Source organism: Aphelocoma coerulescens, chromosome 2, assembly GCF_041296385.1.
Source record: "Aphelocoma coerulescens isolate FSJ_1873_10779 chromosome 2, UR_Acoe_1.0, whole genome shotgun sequence".
NCBI lineage: Eukaryota > Metazoa > Chordata > Aves > Passeriformes > Corvidae > Aphelocoma > Aphelocoma coerulescens.
In genome coordinates this window covers 82007045-82026031 of record NC_091015.1, presented here as the reverse complement: position 1 = coordinate 82026031, position 18987 = coordinate 82007045, and the positions used below count along the sequence as shown (strand labels likewise).

Below are 18987 nucleotides of genomic sequence, written 5' to 3'. Positions count from 1 at the left end.
TTCAGGCAACTGTTGACCAGCACTCCCAGGTCCTTTTCTACTAGGCCAGTTTCCAGACACTTTTCCCTCAGTCTGTAGTGCTGCCTGATGCAGCTTGTCCAGGTCCCTCTGCAGAGGCTCCTCACCATCCAGCAGATGAGCCCTCTAACCCAACAGGAGTATCATTCTGCTCGCTGTTCCCTTTTTCTGACTCAAGGGCTGTGCATCCTGAGGGTAACTCATGTTGTTAAACAGTGAGAAAAAGAAAACATTTTGTACCACAGCCTTTTCTTCATCCTTTACCACTGTTTCCCCCTGCATTCCATAAAGGATGAACACTCTCCTTAGCTCTCCTTTTGCTGCTGATGTATCCGTAAATACATTTTGTTGTCTTTTACAGCAGTAGCCAGACTAAGTTCTGGACGGGTTTTAGCCCTTCTCATTTTCTCTCTGCATGACTGCACAACATCTCTGTAGTCCTCCTGAGTTGCCTGACCCTTCTTCCAAAGGCCATAAACTTACTACCCACCTGTGCCTGTGCCCTCTCTAATTCCAGCAACACCTGATGCTGGGGGATGGCTCACACGCCCACTGGGAACGCCGAGTTACAGAACCGCTTAGGTTGGAAAAGGCCTCAGAGATGATGACACCCAACCCATGACCAAACACCCCCATGTCACCTAGACCATGGCACCGAGCGCCATGTCCAGTCTTTCCTTAAACACCTCCAGGGACAGTGACTCTACCACCTCCTTTGGCAGTCCCAATGTCCATCTGCCCGGGGACCCTCGCAGGGCGCTGCTTTCCCCGGGAAGCCCTACCTTGGCCCGCTCAACGCAACCCCGCGAGGGTCTGAGCCCCCAGACCGGGCTCTGAGGCCAAGCCAAGCCCCGCATCCCTCCCGTCCCAGCAGCGCCCTGAGGCTATACGGGCTGGCGGCCGCCGTGGAGGCCGCGGAGCGGACCAAGCTTTGCGGAAGCGGGGAGGCGCCGCCCGTGCCCAGCCCCTGCCCCGGGGGCAGCCTTGGGATCCGCCGCCCCCTCCCCGCGGGAAGCGCTCGGCGCGCACGCGCCAGGACTCACTCCTCTTCCCCCGCCGCGACCCACTTCCGCTTCCGCGCTCCGCGCGCCCGGCCACGCCCCAGCACGGGTGCGTCACGGAGCCCCGCCCCGCTGCGGCCGCGCCCGCGGCTGTGGCCACGCCCCTCGGCCTCGCCCCGCCCCCTCGAGCCCCGCCCTGCGCGGCGGGGGCGGAGCGAGGGCCGGAGGGGGCGGGGCCGGGTGCAAGGGCGCCGCTCGCGGTTGGTTGCGGGAGCTCTCGCGAGAGCGAGGATCCGGAAGCGGCGGCAGGGCGGGTGGGAGGCCGCCGAGGAGGCGGCGGGGAGTCGCTGTGGCCGCCAGTGGCGGCAGCGCCCGCAGCAACAGCAGCGTCGTCAACATCAGTAACACCATCGCAGGGGACTGGCAGCGCCTCGGGTCCCGGCCCCGCCGGCACGGGCGTCTGCGGCGGCGTCTCCGCGCAGGCTCTGCCGCGGTAGCGCCCCGGCAGCGGTCGCGCCGCGCCGGGCTGTAAGATGGCGGCGGCGGCGGCGGGCGGGGGCGGCAGTGTGAACCCCTTCCTCAGCGACTCGGAGGAGGACGAGCCCGAGGAGCCCCGGGCCGGCGGCGGCGGCAGCAGCAGCAGCACCGAGCCGGGCGGGCCGGCGTACCCGCAGCAGCAGCCGGAGCCGGCGGCGGGGAGCCCCGAGGAGCTGCCGGGTCTGCGAGCGGCGGCGCCGGGCGATGCTGCCGCGGGGGCCGGGGAGCTGCCGCGGGTGCCGATGGACGCGATAGCGGCGCAGCTACTGCGGGACCAGTTCCTGCTGACAGCGCTGGAGCTGCACACGGAGCTGCTGGAGAGCGGCCGGGAGCTGCCCCGGCTCCGCGATTTCTTCTCTAACCCGGGCAACTTCGAGCGGCAGAGCGGCACGCCGCCCGCCGGCGGGGCCCTGGGCAGCCTGGGTGGCGGCAGCGGGCTCGGGGGAGCTGGTGGCCGGGAGCCCGGGGCCGGGCAGCTCAGTAAGTGACCCTGGCTCGGGGCGGGGGGGGCTCCGAGAGGCGGGGGCAGCCGGCGATGGGAGCGCGGGGCTGGGCGGCGTTGGCTCTCGGTGTCGCTGGGCGGCCGGGAAAGGCGTTTGGCATCACTCCTTGTTCCAGTCATTCCTTTCTCTCTCTCTAATCAGCGTGGGACTGGGGGAGGCTGTAGGAGTGGGGCAGGCGGGGGCTGAGGAGGTGGGCTGCCAGAATCCATGTTACCCTGGTCCCACAGGCGTAGTTTGATCGAGCTTCGGTATCCCTGTGAACGTCACGGGTATTTGCCAAATGCCGAAGAAATGTGAGGAATGGTAATTTCAGCCTTGATTTTCAGCAGTGCCTTTAGTGCCCACTGCCAAGTGATAAGTCATACGGTGCTAGGAGAAAGAGTGGGGTGTTAAGCCGTGAGTGCTGCATTTGAAGTCTAAAAACTGTCAGAAATGGGGTAAGGAGCTAGGGTGTTATTTCTGCTGGTGCATCTAAAGATAGGTCTGAGTTTCAGAGGTCTTGCACAACTAATACGATGCTTCCTATAATTAATGCTGCCATGTTTACCAAGTGTCTATAATCTTTGGTTAGTCATGTTGGGATTTAGAGATGGGGAACAGTAAATATACTGAGTTGGTATAACTTCAGGGAGCAAAAGGAGTGCAGATATTGGGACCGTTGTTGCATAGCTGGCCTTAAAAGCTTTTGAGTTTTAAAAGTAGTGCACATGGCTTAGAAAAAAATCTTGTGTGTCTTGTCAGTGTTGCTGTCAAGAAACATAGGGTCCTACAAAGGAGGTAGCCTGTGGAAGTGGCTTTGGGAGACAGAAGCTGCCCAGCCATCTGACTTTTGAGGACTTAATGAATTCGGGGTAAGGTATTGAAATGAAAGGAATTGTGGGTAGCAGACAGGTGAAAGACTTAATTATGTGTTTACCAAGATACCTAAAGGCATTTTGTAAATAGTCCTGTATTTTCATTTCTTTTAAGAGTTTCTGATGTTGCAAAGACACAAAGTTACACTTAAATTTTGGAAATAACTAATAGCATCTGGATGGCTGGGATAATAAAGGCATCTAAACTTCAACTTGTTAGTGCATTTCAAGATCTTTTTAAAAATGTATGGCTTTTTAAAAAATTCCTGCTGTGTTGTTTATGTTCTGCTTGTCTTGTTTATGAATAATTAGAGTTTCATACTTGTCTTTGTCCAGCTGAGATCGTCAATGTGGTCTTCTTCATGATATGATTAGTGAATGTTGGAAAAACTTGTGCTTCGGGGCTTTGAACTGATACAAATTTCTGTTTCATCCCCAAGGTGTTTCCTTGGGGATTCCAGTCGACTGATCTGATTGATCAAATATTCTCTTTTCTTTGTTAACATAAAATGTTGTTCCCACTTATTGATACTGCGCATACTCCAGAATTAGAAAAACAGCAGCCTGTGTAGCTGTGTTGTTATGCACACAAAAAAAATGACCTTTTGCAGTCTTAGACCAATGTACACTTATGTAAGAACATCTTAATTATTATTTTGCTGACCTGCTAATGGTTAGATGCCTGTGGGATGTCCCTCTAAAAAAAAGGAGGAAGGAGGCCGTAGCAGTGGGGGGAGAGAGAAGGGGGGACTAACACTTAGTTTGGACAAATTTATTAATACTGAAGTGCTAAAATTAATATCATGCTAGACCTAATCCTAAAGGTGTGCCTTCAAATCTGATATCTACAATAGGTTAATGCATTTCAAAGGGTTTTTTTTGTCTCAACAGTGATTCAAAAGGCACTTCACATTAAGTGACATTGAAAGGTGACAGATGCAGAACAATGAAAAAATATTTTTCTATAGCTCAAGCAGCTTTTTTAACTTAGTGCCATCAGACTTTCTTGCAGTCTGGAGTCTAGCATTGGGCTAGCAATTGTGACAGTGCTGTTCAGATGGATTCTGATTGAACAAGAGCTGATAATCTCATGCTTCTGTAGTTATGTCATTTTCCAACTACTAAAAAGTAGATTGCAGAAGACTCTGGTGGGCTGAAAATCATGGGTTTTGGAAGAGTTCCCTCTCTTTTTTCTTAAGCATTTAGTATTACTTGATTTAGGTAGATGACTGAGCTACAGTTCAGATCCAAGAATAAGTCTGAACAGTTTCTTAAGTTAGTCAAAATGTCCAGTTTTGTTGAGAGACCCAGCCTGTTGTACCTGCCTTTGTGGATCTTCACAGGGAGACTTTCAGACAGCGTATGAGAGAGTTGTGCACGTACCTTCTCTTGCTTTAACATGCCCAAAGGTATTTGAGAATAAACTACTATTTTTCTTAATAGAAACTATTGATGTAGAAAGTAGTGCAGGTTGGCATGATTGCCAGTTCAAGGTCATGTGAATTTTATGCTTCAGTGAAAAAAAAGCATCACATTGTTTAAAAAATTGTTTCTATTGATTTCTAAAGTCAGAATTTCTTCTCAGTGCTAGCTTTGTACCTGCTCCTCCCAACCCCCAAGTTAGATGAATTTCTCTGGCTTTATTCTGAGATTTTTCATAATTTGAGTGGATGCAGAAAAAGTATGACTGGCAATTCTTATTGAATGTGAAGTATGTTTGGAATGCTGCCTGAGGATTTCCACTGAGCAATAGAAAGCTTTTGTACTTTATGTACAGAATGGGAGAATTCCTGTACAAGCGTTCATTGCCTAAAAGGACTCTAAGAAGTGCCAGTCTAAACTCTGAGTCAATGCTGGAATTTATTTCGGTGTGCTCTTTTTTTTTCCTCTCTTCATCTTCAAAGACTGTTACAAAGAGATTTTACTGAAGTCTCATTGGATTTGAACCAGCATCATGTGGTCAGTGAGTGACTTAGAAGCTGTTTTGTCTTTTAACCGTGCTTCAGAGTGCTTGGTTGCAACAGCAAATGACAGATGACTGGTATTTCTTACTTTGCAAAACACCCTTCCTTTTTCCAGCAGCAGCAGCAACATCACATCTACAAACTGAGATTAAGATATGTTGTAATGAAAAATGTGGAAATGTATCTTGTGTCTAGCAATTCTGCTTTTCTAGTTTGAAGCAAATTCAAGCTGTGAAGGAGGTAACAGTATTCCTTTAGATGCACAGCACCTGGGTACAGTCATCCTTCATGTCCTGTATCTCAGCTAGATGTTCCCAAACTTCTGAGATCTTCTTCCATTGCTTACAATAGCAGTAACTCCATGTCTGCTAGATCATTTTGATACCACTTTTCTAATGCTGCTCATGTGAATGATACGGTTTGGAAGTCCCTCCTCCTTACTGTATTCCAGATCTTTTACAAGGCTTTAGTTACCACCTACACATTAAATATAAATTTTTGTCCCTATCATTTTTGCATAAGAAGGTACAGTACAAATTGAGACACTCAAAATTTAAACTGTTGCTCAAATGTCTCACCTGACTTCCTGGACCACAAATGTGTTTATTATATGCATGACCATAATTCAAGCTTGTGCATAGTGAGTGAAGAAAACTTTTTTTTAATCTGATTGATATGATGCCCTTTGGTTGCTATGTTTGATGAATGCCCTTTCCTGAAGGAATGCAGCTTATGCTGGTAGAACTAGTGTTACACTTAAAATTTGCTGTTTATTTTTTTCTTAATGGCTACAAAAGCTCAGCGTTCACAAAATTTGAAATAGCTTTAATGAAAATCATAAGGAGGGAGTTTGAGCTCTTACGTTACATTTGTGGTTTTCAGGAGATGATTTTTCTCTAGTTATTGTCATAATAAAATTGTTTATAACTTTCCAGGGATTTGATTCCAGTTAGATTAACCTCATCGGTGAGCACAAAGATATAAAGTATTGCTGCTTCTTCATAGTAAGCTCCTGGCTTTCTTTATGATTTGGGGTGTTTGATTTTCCTTTGGGGTTTTTGGCGGGGCAGGCTTGGGATTTGGGGGTGGCAGGGGCTGGAATATTGTGAAGCATTGCTCTTTTTGCTTGTAGCCTTTGAAGTTCAGATGGTTTCTACTGGAAAAAGCCAAGCAGGAAGAGTGTACAGATTCTACTTTTGTGAGAGGAGGATGTCTTGGTAGCAACTCTTCTCAATCCCGAGTCACAAACATTGTAATATTGTGCGGGGCTTTGCCATGATTGGTGCTTCAACATGTTCTGAATGAAAATATAGCAGAACAGGGCTACCTCCAAACAGTTCATTATACCTCAGCTTAAGTAGTCTAAATAAGACAGGAAATTGGGAAGATGGCAAATAATTTTTCTTCTAATGACTACTTGTTAGGTGATTTGGTGTTGTCAGCTCAAGTCTTTGGCTTGTTACTTTATGAAAGCAAACAAAAATATCTAGTCCTGTTGGCTGTATCTGCAGATAGTGGGAGGTAGAATGGTAGCTTGTGGGTAAGAGTGTTTTTTCTACCTGAATTGGAAAAGGTGCTCCCTGAGAAAGGACAGGATGGAAAGGTGCGGATAAATAGGTAATCAAAGCTGCTGGTGTCAACAGATGGGAAAGGCTGATGGTTGTCACTTTTAATGAAGTACAGAAAACATTTGAAAGAGTAGAAGTTTGTACGTAATGCTGAAGGAAAGGGAAGCAGAGTTCCCTTCAAACATGCCAGAAAAGAGTCATGCCTGAATGAAACCTGAGAGGCTTCATAGTGCTCTGATGTTGGCTTTACTGATACAGAAGCCGGGTGAACTTTTCCTGTTGTGACTGCTTTAAACCCACTCCATTTGACTGACACTGGTGTTTCTGACAAGTTTTCAGTGACATGCACTTCATAGCTTACAAGCTTCTTAAGGCTTTTGCAACTGTTGGACTTGTCAAATGACTAAAACTGGGTCTGCTGGAAGCTGTCCCTGATGGATGAGTCTAAGCTTTGGCTAAAGTCTCTGTTGGGCTGATTCGGGATATAATGGTAGATTGTTCAGGAGACAGGTTAGTCCCCATAAGTATGTAACTACACAAAGAAGTAACAAGATAAGGTAGCATGATAATCATTACAGTTATGGACCAAGGAGGACAGAGTAGAAGCCACTACTACTAGGCAGGTAAATATCAAGTTATCCACTGAATAATGAGTGACTATGATGACTACATTGTATTTTCCCCTGTAGTAACTTAGTGCGTGTTCTGGTTCTTTTAGGATCCTCACAGCTATGATATGGGAAATTTAATTGCTTTTGTCCTGACTTCTGTTCTGTTTCTGTGCCAGAGTTCCTGTTACTTTTTGATGTTGGGGAAAGCAGAAGTGAACCTCTCTGTGTAGGCACTGTAGCTGGTTCAGTTATGTGTGAGTTTAACCATCCTGTGGCTGAAAGCTTCAGCAAAACAAGCTGGATTTGTGCTGAAGCAGCACACTATCCTTCTTATGGTTTTGCTGTTAGGGAAAGCAGAGATTGGTTTTTGGGTTTTGGGTAGGTGGAAAGAAGGAAATTAGAATGTTGAGTTAGAGCATTGCATTTCAGAACCAACCACTGGCAACTTTTCTGAGTTCTTCCATGTGTAATTTCAATTCCATGTAAGTTACATTGAATTTCCTGTAGCTTTTTTTCCCCTCTGAGAATTACCTTTTTCTTGACTGAAGATGTAACTCATGAACTGTCCAGTTGAGAGAATGCTTGCTGAAAATTTCACACGAGTTTCATTACGTGATAAAAAAGGTTTGTCTTTGAAAGCAAGTTATTATCATGTAGCTACTGGTATCAGCTATGTTGGAAGCCGATCTGTATGCACTTCATCTCTGCTAATTGAAAACTTGTGAATACTGGACTTCTATGTTCTATAAAAACAGAATTAATGAAAATATGGGAAAAAGTGTTTTTCAGGATGTTCTTACACTTCCCAACTAAATTAAGATTTTTTGCAAAATCTGAGCTAGGTAATTTATATCTACAGAGCTCTTTAAAATACACCATGAGAAGGGCTTTTTTTATGTAACAGTTAGTCCTGAAACCTTATATTGTTTGGTTCAAATTGACAACTTCCTGTCTTCAGTGTGCTACTTGCATTTGATTTTCTAGTGTGTTGTAAAGATGCCGATTTGAGCAACTGAGTTGAAATCTCTAGCACAGGCTAAAACATAGCGTAATTCAGTAAAGGTTTTAGGCCTTATTAGTTTATGATGTGAATGCCTGAGACATGGCACTAAGCATATTGAGTGTGTTGGACAAATACTTAAAAAAACTGTAATTTTTTTTTTTTTTTTTAAGACAAAGTTGAAAAAGCTTTTGAGAAACAGTGAACTCTTTCTTCCAGTGCACTGTAGGGTAGAGGCAATTTTCCTCCTCCCTTCCTGCAATATATCTCTGCACGATGGTGATGCAGCTGATTACTTTGTTGTTTAATTGAAGGAAATACTCTTACATAAAAAGTCACAGAATAAGAATTTTGTATTTATATAACAAGTACTTTTTCACCTTGTTTGATGTTAGAGAAGAGAGAAAGCCACGAGCTGTTTTGTCATTTGAAAAAAAACTTCTGGAGTAAGAGAAATCATGGCAAAAATAATCTCGCAATCACAGCGTGGCTGAGGTGGGAAGGGACTTCTGGTGATCATCTGGTCCTACCTCCTGCCCAAGCAGAACCCCTGTGACCTACAGCTGGTTTCCCAGGATCATGTCCAGATGGCCTTTTAAGTACCTCCAGGGATAGAGACTCCATCACCCCTCTGGGTAATCTGTGCCAGTGCTCAGTCCCCTTACAGTAGAAGTGTTTCCTGATGTTCCAGAGGAACCACCTGTGTTTCATTTTGTGCCCACTGTCTGTGGTCTGTCACAGGTACCACTGGGAAGAGCCTGGCTCTGTCTTCGTTGTGCCCCCTCTTCAATTATTTAAACTCTTCATGAGACTCCCCCTGAGCCTTCTCCAGGTTGAACAGCCCCATCTCTCTCAGCCATTTCTCATAGGAAAGATGCTTTGGTCTCCAGTTGCTAGTTTCCATTATTTTTTTAATTCTCTAGAAACTATGTGAACACAAGTTAGAAGTTTAACTTTTAAAGTTAACTTAAAATTTACTACTGTCCTAAGATAAATGTAGAAAGTGGGCAAATGAGAACTTACCAAGATTTAAATACAAAAAAAACCTGAGGAATACAGTGCTTGAGAGTGAAGATAGACATTACCTATGCACTTTAAGTAGTCCTTCAGCAAGGGGAACCATTTAAGGACTAAAGTGATACAATTTTGCTTGATATTAGCATATAATGGAAAGCTGGGTTACTGCAACAAACAGAAAAATCCTTGTGATGCAAGTTAATGGATACATTTTGGACAATGCACTGCTGCAGCATCAAGCATTTGAAGTTAATTTGATGCTGTTGATGCTTTCTGATTTCTGCTGAGGCCAGCTGGGCTCATGAGCTGCAAGAAGTACCTCCATGCCATGCTTGTCCCTTAGCTGTTCTGTTTTGGGAAGGTCTGCTTGCTCAAGAACACTGCAGCTTGAGCTACTCCCTGCACATGTGTAGGGGGTCAGGCTGGGTTTGATACTTTCCCCAAGGTCACACCCCTCTGGACCTCAAGTGTTCACTGCAGAAACATTCAAATGGCTTTGTGCAGCACTGGCTTAATTCTTTCAGACTCCACTAATTTGGATGCTGCCTGAGAGTGTCTATGCAGTAAGCCTCCCTCTAAAAGCAGCCTGGTCTTGGTATAGCTCTCCAGGAGATCAGCCCAGGTGCATCTGTATTGTAACCTAGTTCTGTGAGCCTGTTATTTCTGTGCTAGGGTGCACGATCTTATCTATTTTTTACTTGTAATTTCATCTTTCTGATGAGCTTCTGCAGTGTGCCTGTCATGGGAGTGAGAGTAATACCTTTTTATTGCAATGTATCTGCAAAATATTTGTTTTACATATCCGGTGGTTGGGGTTTTTGTTGTTGGTTGGTGGGATTTTGTTCGTTTGTTTGAGATTTTTTTGTGTTCTTGGCCAGCAAGCACAGGTTAGTTTTCCCTAACCAGCTTTAGGGGTTTACCCTCATATGCTTCCTATGAATTTTTAGAATTTGCTATTAATATGAAGTAGGTAAGTGTATTGATCATCTGTTTTCAATCTGCTGCCCATCGTGGAGTAGTATTGAATGTCTGCTCAAGGTAATTGGTAAGTAGATTGCTCTGACAGCTTGGAAGTTAATTTTATTCTAGTAGCTTTACTTAACTAAGTTTTCTTTTCATTTGATGAGGGTATGAAGTCTTCTTTTCAGAGTATACCAACTTGGAAAATTCTGCAGGTCTCATTGAATAAGAACATCTGGGAGAGAGCAAAAGAGGCACTTGAGTTGCAAAGCAGGGTTGGTAGGTCAGGTGCTTACAGTTTAGTGCCTGATGCAGTGAATTAATTTAAGACTTTTTATTCCATCCCAGAGTTACCATAGTGATGTGGAATGTGTTGATCTGGTAAAATTTACTCTACAAGTTCAAGTTGGTTTAAAAAATAGTTACATAAGTCTGTTCCTACTGTAAAGGTTGCATGCTAGATCAAATGTCTGCTGCAATGGATCAAGTTTGCTTTGCTGAAAGATCCAGCATCAGTAAGCCTGGAACAAGTTGAAACATAGCAGAAATTTTAAATGCAGCAGACATTTAAAACTTTTCAAAGTAATATTGCTCCAGAGATGTCTTGTGAAATGTGGTACAGTTTAAATAAATTTGCAGTATCATTTATGGGAAATTAAATAGTTTAATTCTTTTATTCATACGTATTGCACAATATATCTATTTCAGTTGCTATATAATGTCACAAATACATTGTGAATACAATGCAAATTGATGATCACTTATTAAAGGGTTAATGATGCCTGATTGTTTGATTGAATGTAGAAAGGACTTCATTAAAACTCTTTGGGTTTTCACATTATCCCACATCTTCTATCACATGTGCTTGCTCTCTCACAATTTGGTTTATTCACATATGCATATATGTGGTTCAGTACTAGTATGGGACTTAAACATGTACAGATAAATACAAGAAGAAATTTATTCTTTTTCCCAGTTAGCCTCTGTCCCATTTCCTTGGCTTCTGCTATTTTGTGCCTGTGATATTGTGCAGGATAGCTGAAAATACAAGTTATTCAAGGACATGGTTTTTTCAGACCAGTATCTCTAGAATAGAGCAGGCCATCTGCTGCATGACCCTACTGGCTAGTTTGCTCTAGGTCTGGAATGTTTAAGGTAGGTAAAATACCTCATTTGCAGACTTTTTTACTGCCAACAGAAACAGACCTAAAATGTGTATTTATACATCTGCATTTCCTTAGGTCTGAATTTCAATAGTTCTTTTATAGTATCTGTAGCACAGAGAAGAAAGGAAAAAAGTGTCAGACCTGAGTAATTTTCATAGAAACTTCTCAGTTGGGATCTGTTATCAGAGTACTTGCTAGTTGGCCTGTATCTTTGCATTTAAAAATTAGGTAGGTGTCCTAAAAGTAAAGAAGCTATACCACCTAGAATGTGGGTACTGTTGTCCTTTGCAAGATGTCTGTGAAATTTTTTTCCAACCTTTGATTTGCAGACACCTTAAAGTTTCAGCTTTGATCTCTTCGTGACATAATTTTCTTTTAGATGGAGAATTTTTCATCACCCCATGCAAGAAGGGGTTTATGTGTATATTGGGAGGAGGGACAGCTTAACTCATAGGAATAGCACAGGTCATCAGGCAAAACTTGTGTATTTTCTGAAGTTAATGGAACTATATGATTATTTTAAAGCTTGTCTTAGTAATAATCCAGGGCTTGTTGGTCAAAAAACATTGCAGTAGGGGGCTTTTATAGCTTCTCACGTTTTATAGATCTGAAAGAGTATCTCAGAGTAAGCTGGGTTTTTTTTACTTTAGTTATTCCCCATACAGCTGTAATTGCATGCTTTTCTGACATTTATAATCCCCAACAACTTTTTTGTATGATAGTTCATAATTTTTGGAGTCTAGTTTACTGCCGTGTGTTAAGATGTAGCATATTTGTGGGTTGAATAATCCTGTTTTGTTTTGGTTTTTAATTCATAATTCAATCAAACCTTAGCAATTCCCTATTTTAATAATTGTTCTACCAAACAAGTTTTCAGTGCCCAGTTCAAGAATGAAGTGCAACTTATTTCTGTTGCTGCTGAGAATTGTATTCTGGAGTCATATTGGGTTTTTTCTTACTTAGCAGTAGCCATCAAGATGATGATGCTAAGCAATAATTTTTGATAGCCTCAGTCATTCACTTATGTAACTTTCAATGTCTGGTTTTATTCAGGATAAGCTAGAAGGCATTAACCTGAGATGGCTTCTAAGTAGGGTTGTACCTGACTCTGAACTGGGATGCCTTGTTTAATGTTTGTCCCTAGTGAAATCCTATGTAGTGAAAATTTAATTTAGTGAAGAGAGTGTATTATTATCAAATAAAATTACTACTAGTGGATTAAATTGCTTGTAAGATAATTCTAACACTAATGTTAAAACATTTTAACTTTCTCTAAAGTAAAAAATAAAAAGACTAAATGAAATAAAAATTTCATGCTTCTAGAAGCAGAGCTCTGCTTGGGTGAATATTCAGAGTTCTTGATATAAATCTTTCTAGTATCCAGCAGCATGAATGTTCTTAACAGTTTTTTCCAAGCCTGTGCTATGTTGTGTGTTCCCGTTTGATAATGCTGCAGTAATTGACAATTAAAATTGTATTAAGCAATCAGGTAGAATGTCTTCAAATAGTGGGTTTTTGTTTGGTTTTGGGGTTTTTTTTTCAATGCAAAGTCATGTTTGTTTTTTCTTCTCCAAATAGTGGTGTGCGAGGGTGGATGTTGGGAGTCCAGCTGATGGCCCTGATATAGCATGATGGGTATGAGTTATTATCCAGACCTTTTCTATCTCAAAAAAAATCAAAAAAGATTGTGTCTCCCTATGATATGTGTAAGCTATCTGCCTACATCTGTTTCATCCTCCATATAGCCATATAATTCATGTAAAGCCTAGCTTAAACTGGGAAATATATTGTCCTAGTATGTGCAATATCTAGTGGGATATTGCAGTCTGATCCTGACTGGGAAGGATTCACTTCTAGTTCCTTATGTATGCTAATCAAAACCCGACTTCCAGTGGCCAGTTATTTCTTCAATCAGTTTAAAATGTGGTTAGCCAGCTATTTCACTCAGCAGTTTGAAATACAGCAATAGTCTGGTTTCAGGATTACAAATATTTTTCAATACAAGTGAACATTTAGTTAGCATTGCAAAGTGAATCTTTCTTGTACAAGCATAGTATAATTTCTTTTCTTTGAATTTCAAGGAAAAAATGTGCAGTTCTTGGTCTTCTTATGCTCCATTTGATTAATTGTTAGTACATGATATGATTTCCTGTGATCTTAGAGGAAATATTACAACTGGGCTGTTTTATCAACTAGTAATTTTTTTAAGATCAATTGGATGTTTGCAAAGTAAATTCAAACAGCTTCTAAAACATTAATTTTAAAAATATTTTTTATTGAGCCTTCCTGTCAATAAGTAATGCTGCTTAATTTGTCTGCGTTTTTAGTTGATTTACAGTGTCATGTGCATGTAAAAATTATTTAATGTGATTTTATAGAAGACTGCAACTTACTTCTGCTTAATGCACATACTGTGACAATATGGCTAATATGAAAATACGGCTAATAGGATCCTTCTTGGTGTCCTTTAGGGTAAACTGGTAAAAAATAATCTTTTTATCATCAGAGTGAATGAAATGCAACCTTTCTCATATTATGTATGTCAGTGAAAGGGGATGTATCACTTTGAGGTTTCCTTACATTTTCCTACTTTGGTACTTATGCTCAACTTGTAGGGAGAGCTGGATATATGCCTAGGGAACAGAAGGTGTCAGCAGAAATCTGCATGTCATCTGGTGGCAGTTCTGGGAATAAGGAAAGAATTAAAATTCCTTTCCTCTGGAACAAAGCAATATTTTAAAAGATTGTGTAAGTTAGTAATCAAAATGTAGCGTTGAACATGATTTTTAACTTCACAAATGAAATTAAACACATTAGATTTTTAAACAAATGGATTAAATAACTTCTTAGCTTTGAGTATCTTTGAGTATATGAATATTGGCATTCTGATTTCGCTCATGCTTTTCCAGTGGTAAAGGTAAGAGACAAGAACTGTGCACAGGCTCTCCTTTATTATCCCAATATGTCTCCTGGAATTTCACTAGTATGAATTATGAAAACCCTGAGCCTATTTCAGTGCTTCCCTATGCACCCATGGCACTTTCTTGTTCCATATTGAGGTGATCCATGTTCTGCAGTTGTTTGTGCCTGCTTGTCAAAATTGTTCTTATTACTTTGCTTTTACCGTTTCTGAAACACAAAGCTGACAGCAATTATTTTGCCACTATTCACTAGGAAAGCTTTTAGCAGAAAGGAATTGCTAATTCTAAAGTGTTTTAATTCAGAGAAATAAGTCTAAAATCCATGCACAGGAGGCTGTTGGTAAGAATGCACATACCAAGACAACAAAATGGGTTCCTGCTGCTGTGTCTCATTGGATTTCTTTCTGGGAAAGAAGCAGATTTCAGCCAAAGGGTACTCCTTTTTTCAGCAGTTTCTCCACAAGAAGTTCCTTCGATATTCTTTGCCAGATAACTTAGGGCTAAGGTTTTTATTTTTATTATAAAAATTACCTAAGTATATGTTTTCTTCTAATTTTTTTTTTCTTTTCCCCTTTCAATTCAGAAAATAATTCTCTTTTCTGAATGCTGTAGTTGAAATGCTTCCACTCAGTGTCTTGGAGTACAACTATTTGTACTTCAGACAAATGATGATATTTCACATTCTTCAGGTGAGCTGTGTGCCTGAGCACAGCCCTTCCCTTTGGTTTCTTTCCTTGAGACAGCCCTGCCCATTTTCCTAACAAATGAGGCTGTTGTGCTGCCAGCAGGGAGGTACCTTTTACACCCTCTGATCCTTTGCGGAGCAGGTACCTCCTTTATGGAAGTGTAAAATATGAGGTTATAAGATGTCATTCCATGATTTTTCTGGACAATGACATTAGTTGTAGGAGTTAAACCTCCGCTGATGCCAGCCTACAAAGGCAGTGGTAAGTAGCGAGGCCACAGACTCCGTTCGGTGACACATTGGGTAGGCGAGGCGGTGGCGCGGGCTCGCTGCTCTTCCCTGTGGGCGCTGCTCAGCACCGCCCTGCCCGGCGGTGCCTGTGTGCCGTGGCTGCTGATAATGAAACATCTTGCGGTAGGGGGGTGGTACTGGGCGTGTACTTTTGTATGGGAAGGAGGGTCAGCATTACTGCCAGAATGAAATCATGGTAGCGGGAAACAGGCTGTGGGGCTGCTGTTCCTGAGCAGATCTTCCTTGGTTTCATCAGAGTCTAGCTGCTTGTGTATCTTCACAATGTTGGCCTGTATGAAAAGGAAGTCAGATGTTTGCTTTTATTATGAACACTGTAATGATAAAGTGAAGTCTAAATGGTGAATGTACAAGTTTCAAGCCTGAAAATGGCTGCTGTGCATGCAGGGGTGGTGCTTAAGGCGTTTCTGGATGTTAAAATAGTAAACCCCCTTGGTGTTGCTGAGTTCCTGTAGGACCATTAAGGTTGTAGAACTGATTGATATTGTGAGTTGTTGGATTCAGTTGCTGGTATGATCTTAAACAGCTTCTGTTGTGTACATCCTGACAAAGATTGTAATTACCCCCTTCTTTTTTCTAGGCAACTGGGTTTTGGTGGTTTGGGGTTTTTTTCAAGAAAATTTTGGCTTTGGCCAGTAAGTTTGTGTTTTATGTCCAGGTTTATCAGTTTTCAGAGGAGAGCCTTGGCCTCTGAAGTGCACCACTGGTCATATAAAGAAATATTGTGTTGCTTGTGGCTTTGCATGCTTCAGTAATTGTGATGTGGTTGACTTAAGTTGAAAATTTGAGCATTGTTTCTCTGGTATTACTTTGCTTCTGTTCACAGATCAATTAGAAAATTGATCTGTGAAGATGGCAAGACTGCAGGAGGGAATTGTTTTATTTCTGCATTTGCCATAGCGATGCTGTACATGAGACTTGGTTACTTCTCTTCAGCATCAGCTTTTCACTGAGATCTCCATTTGAATGCTGTGTATTTGATTTCAAAAAATGATCTTGTAACTCCCAGTGGAATAAGTTGGAGCAATATCTACTCATCACGGTGTTGGGTGTTTTTAAAAGTCAGTTCTAAAGACTTTCATACTGTGCATGCAAAATTCATGTTTACTTTTGAACTTAATCTCTTCAAATGTGATTCCCCACTGGTTTGTTTTCACAACAGTCCATTTTCCAAAGATGATATAAAACAAAGAGTTTGTACTGTGTTGCTAAGCTATAAAGAACAGCCTACAGAGAATTATTAAATCAGATTAATGTCTGAAAAAGTTGGAGAGGATAAGACTGGAACCTGCATATGAACAAGGATGTTTAAAACCAATGACTGAATAGAGACTCACTGAGGAACAACAGCCTGTTTCATTGTTTGGATAAGAAAACATTGTAACAGGGAAAAACCCTGTGGTTAGATATAAACTATATACTGTCATATACTGCATGTCCATGGAACAGACAAGTTAGGGTTTTCAGGCAAGTTTTGATATTGTGGAACTCATCTGGAGTTGGTAAGTTTAGTGTTCTCTGTATCTTTTCAGTGTAAGTACTTTCATCAGTCTTAATTCAGGTGTTATTATTTGAGTTTAGTGCTGGTCTACACGTAGAGAGGATGTCACAAAACCTTACAGTACAACTTAGGCACAAATATACAAAGAAACTCATGAATAGAATTTTTTTTGTTCTGTTTTTTCTTTTTTTACATAATGCAGAATGGGAGGAGAGGTTAAATACTTAGTGATGTTAGTCATGACAGAGTTTGACTGACAAGTGATGAAATTGCTTCTATTTCCACTGACAGTTAAGAGTTTTTTTGACAGCTCTGTGGAGTTTGTTCTTTGTTAATGTGACTACAGTTCTAATGTAATTAAAATTATTTCTGAACTGCTACATAGAAATTAATTTCAAAGGAGAGGAAAGATACTAAGGTACTTAATATAATTTCTGCATGTTCAATTGTGCTAGGAACATGTTCAATTTATTTTGAGTTCTGTTACCAAGTAATTTGTGCATTTTTATTATAAAAAGGTGCTTCAACAGACACATCAAAATTGCATTTTGGTTGATGGTTTTTTCTTTGCCATTCCCCTGAAATGAAAAATGTCAAGATCAGGTCCAAACCTTATGCTGGTTACGGAATTCCTTGATTTTTTTTTTCTTTTTTAAATTAAGAATTTAATTGTAGAGTGTGAATGTTATACCTGCAATAGCATGAGCTGTGCTTCCTTTGCTTTTGTTAGATACTGCGTTCCTTAGTAAATGTTGATTAAGTGAGTATGTACTGAAGTTAAAGGCTAGGTCAGGAGATATGTAAAAAAGTATTTGGTCACGTTGCCATGCTTTAAAATACTAAAAATGGGAAAAGGAAGTAGAGTATTTGAGGCAATTACAGCTTTCTGTTAAACGGGAACTGCGTGAAACTTGTCACACAACAGTTTGGTTTCTTTTACATTCTCACCTGTGTGTCCAAGCCAAAGTCCCTGGCCCTTGTGGAAAAGGGGAAGTACTGCAGTGCACTGCTCCTCATTTGCTGTGGACAGACTAGAAATGCCATCTTTTAGAGGAAGCAAGAATCTCTTACAGTCTGTGTTCAATGAACTTGCTGTAGTGCTGTATTTTTGGTTCAAATTTACTGATGTACTCTTTAATACAGACCTTTAGAAAATGCAGTAAAACTTGAGTGTTGCAGAACATGTAGCCTCCAATTTATAGCTCCTGAAACGAGGTGCTGTTTTGGCTTTCTCTATAAAAGACTCTTCAGGATTCTTTCTGATAATTTTTTTTTCTCCCCCTTAAGATCGTGCTGGAAGCATCAGTACTCTTGATTCTTTAGATTTTGCAAGATACTCAGATGATGGCAATAGAGAAACCGATGAAAGAGTAGCAGGTAAGTGTTTTATATGTTTTAGGAATCACAGAATGTTAATTTTACTGTTAAACTTGTTTTTAGCATAACATTTCTGAAGATGACAAGATTTCACTGAGGTGGTTTAACTTGGTGCTTAGTGACAGCATCATGCTTTAGACACTTCTGCTGTAGTTTGTGTAAATGTTCAGGCAGATGTCCTTTTGTATGATTCCACATGTCACCAGTGCAGAGGCAAATACTATAATTGAAAACTGTGCCCAGCTTTTGACAGTAGAACTGTGTCTTGATACTGCCTACTTGATATTGACTACTGCTGTTAAGCTGAAACATACACTTAATTATTCTACATAGTGGTCTGTGACTACTACATGGGTGAGAGCTTTCTGATGTAAAGATCTGTTGCAAGTCATCTTTTAAATATGGCTTTCATGGAGATCAAATAAGCATTTCCAAACCCAGAGCAAATTTGGGATTTACACAGTTCCACAAATCTTCTTTGCTACAAATCTTAATTGTAGTGCTTTTCTCTCCTATTTGATTCTTTGATTTTATAAGATTGGTTTAAAGGAGTGTGGTTTTTTGCCTTTTGTTCTGAGCCTTTGGCACATTTAATTTAGGATCTATTATATCACCAAAGGCAGAACCTTCTCTTATATTTGAAATTATTTTAGTAACCGCTTTTGCATGTGAGCCATGTTTCTCTGTCCAGGTTTTTTTCCAAGTTCATATATTAAGTTGTTCACAGCTTCCACAGAGAAACCTGTAAAAGCTCTCTAAAAATGGCTACAGAGCTGTGTTTGCTTCCTGTCAGTTAATACTGTTCAATATCCTGAGCTCATGGAAGTTGTCCGTGCTGTGACTTCTGCTCACATGCTTGAGCTTTATGAAACCTAAAGTGATGCAAGCAGCTGTGTCTCTGTTCCACTCTATTGTCTCTACTCTACAAGCAACAAAAAGGCTGATGAAACATAGTTCTGTAAAGGATCTTGATTCTGAAATTTCATCTCTGGGTC

At 41.3% G+C, this 18987-nt stretch overlaps 2 protein-coding genes across 4 annotated transcripts in view; one reads left to right on the top strand and one right to left on the bottom strand.

Annotated features, from left to right (window-relative positions):
• Positions 1-1116, bottom strand: part of PIGN (phosphatidylinositol glycan anchor biosynthesis class N) — a 101086-nt gene extending 99970 nt beyond the window's left edge. Inside the window, exon 1 of one of the 2 annotated variants that reach the window (XM_069008292.1) lies at positions 1062-1116. The gene's annotated coding sequence lies outside the window, so the exon portion shown is untranslated. Of the gene's footprint in view, positions 1-800; positions 873-1061 lie in introns of those variants that run through there. The other variant, XM_069008294.1, reaches the window with a different exon arrangement.
• Positions 1117-1332: 216 nt separating this feature from the next.
• The window catches only part of RELCH (RAB11 binding and LisH domain, coiled-coil and HEAT repeat containing), a 76768-nt gene continuing 59113 nt past the window's right edge, over positions 1333-18987 (top strand). For both annotated transcript variants that reach the window (XM_069008291.1, XM_069008288.1), the window contains exons 1-2: positions 1333-2036; positions 17903-17992. In XM_069008291.1, the coding sequence (XP_068864392.1) occupies positions 1553-2036; positions 17903-17992 (574 nt within the window). In that variant the 5' untranslated portion in view covers positions 1333-1552. The remainder of the gene's footprint in view (positions 2037-17902; positions 17993-18987) is intronic.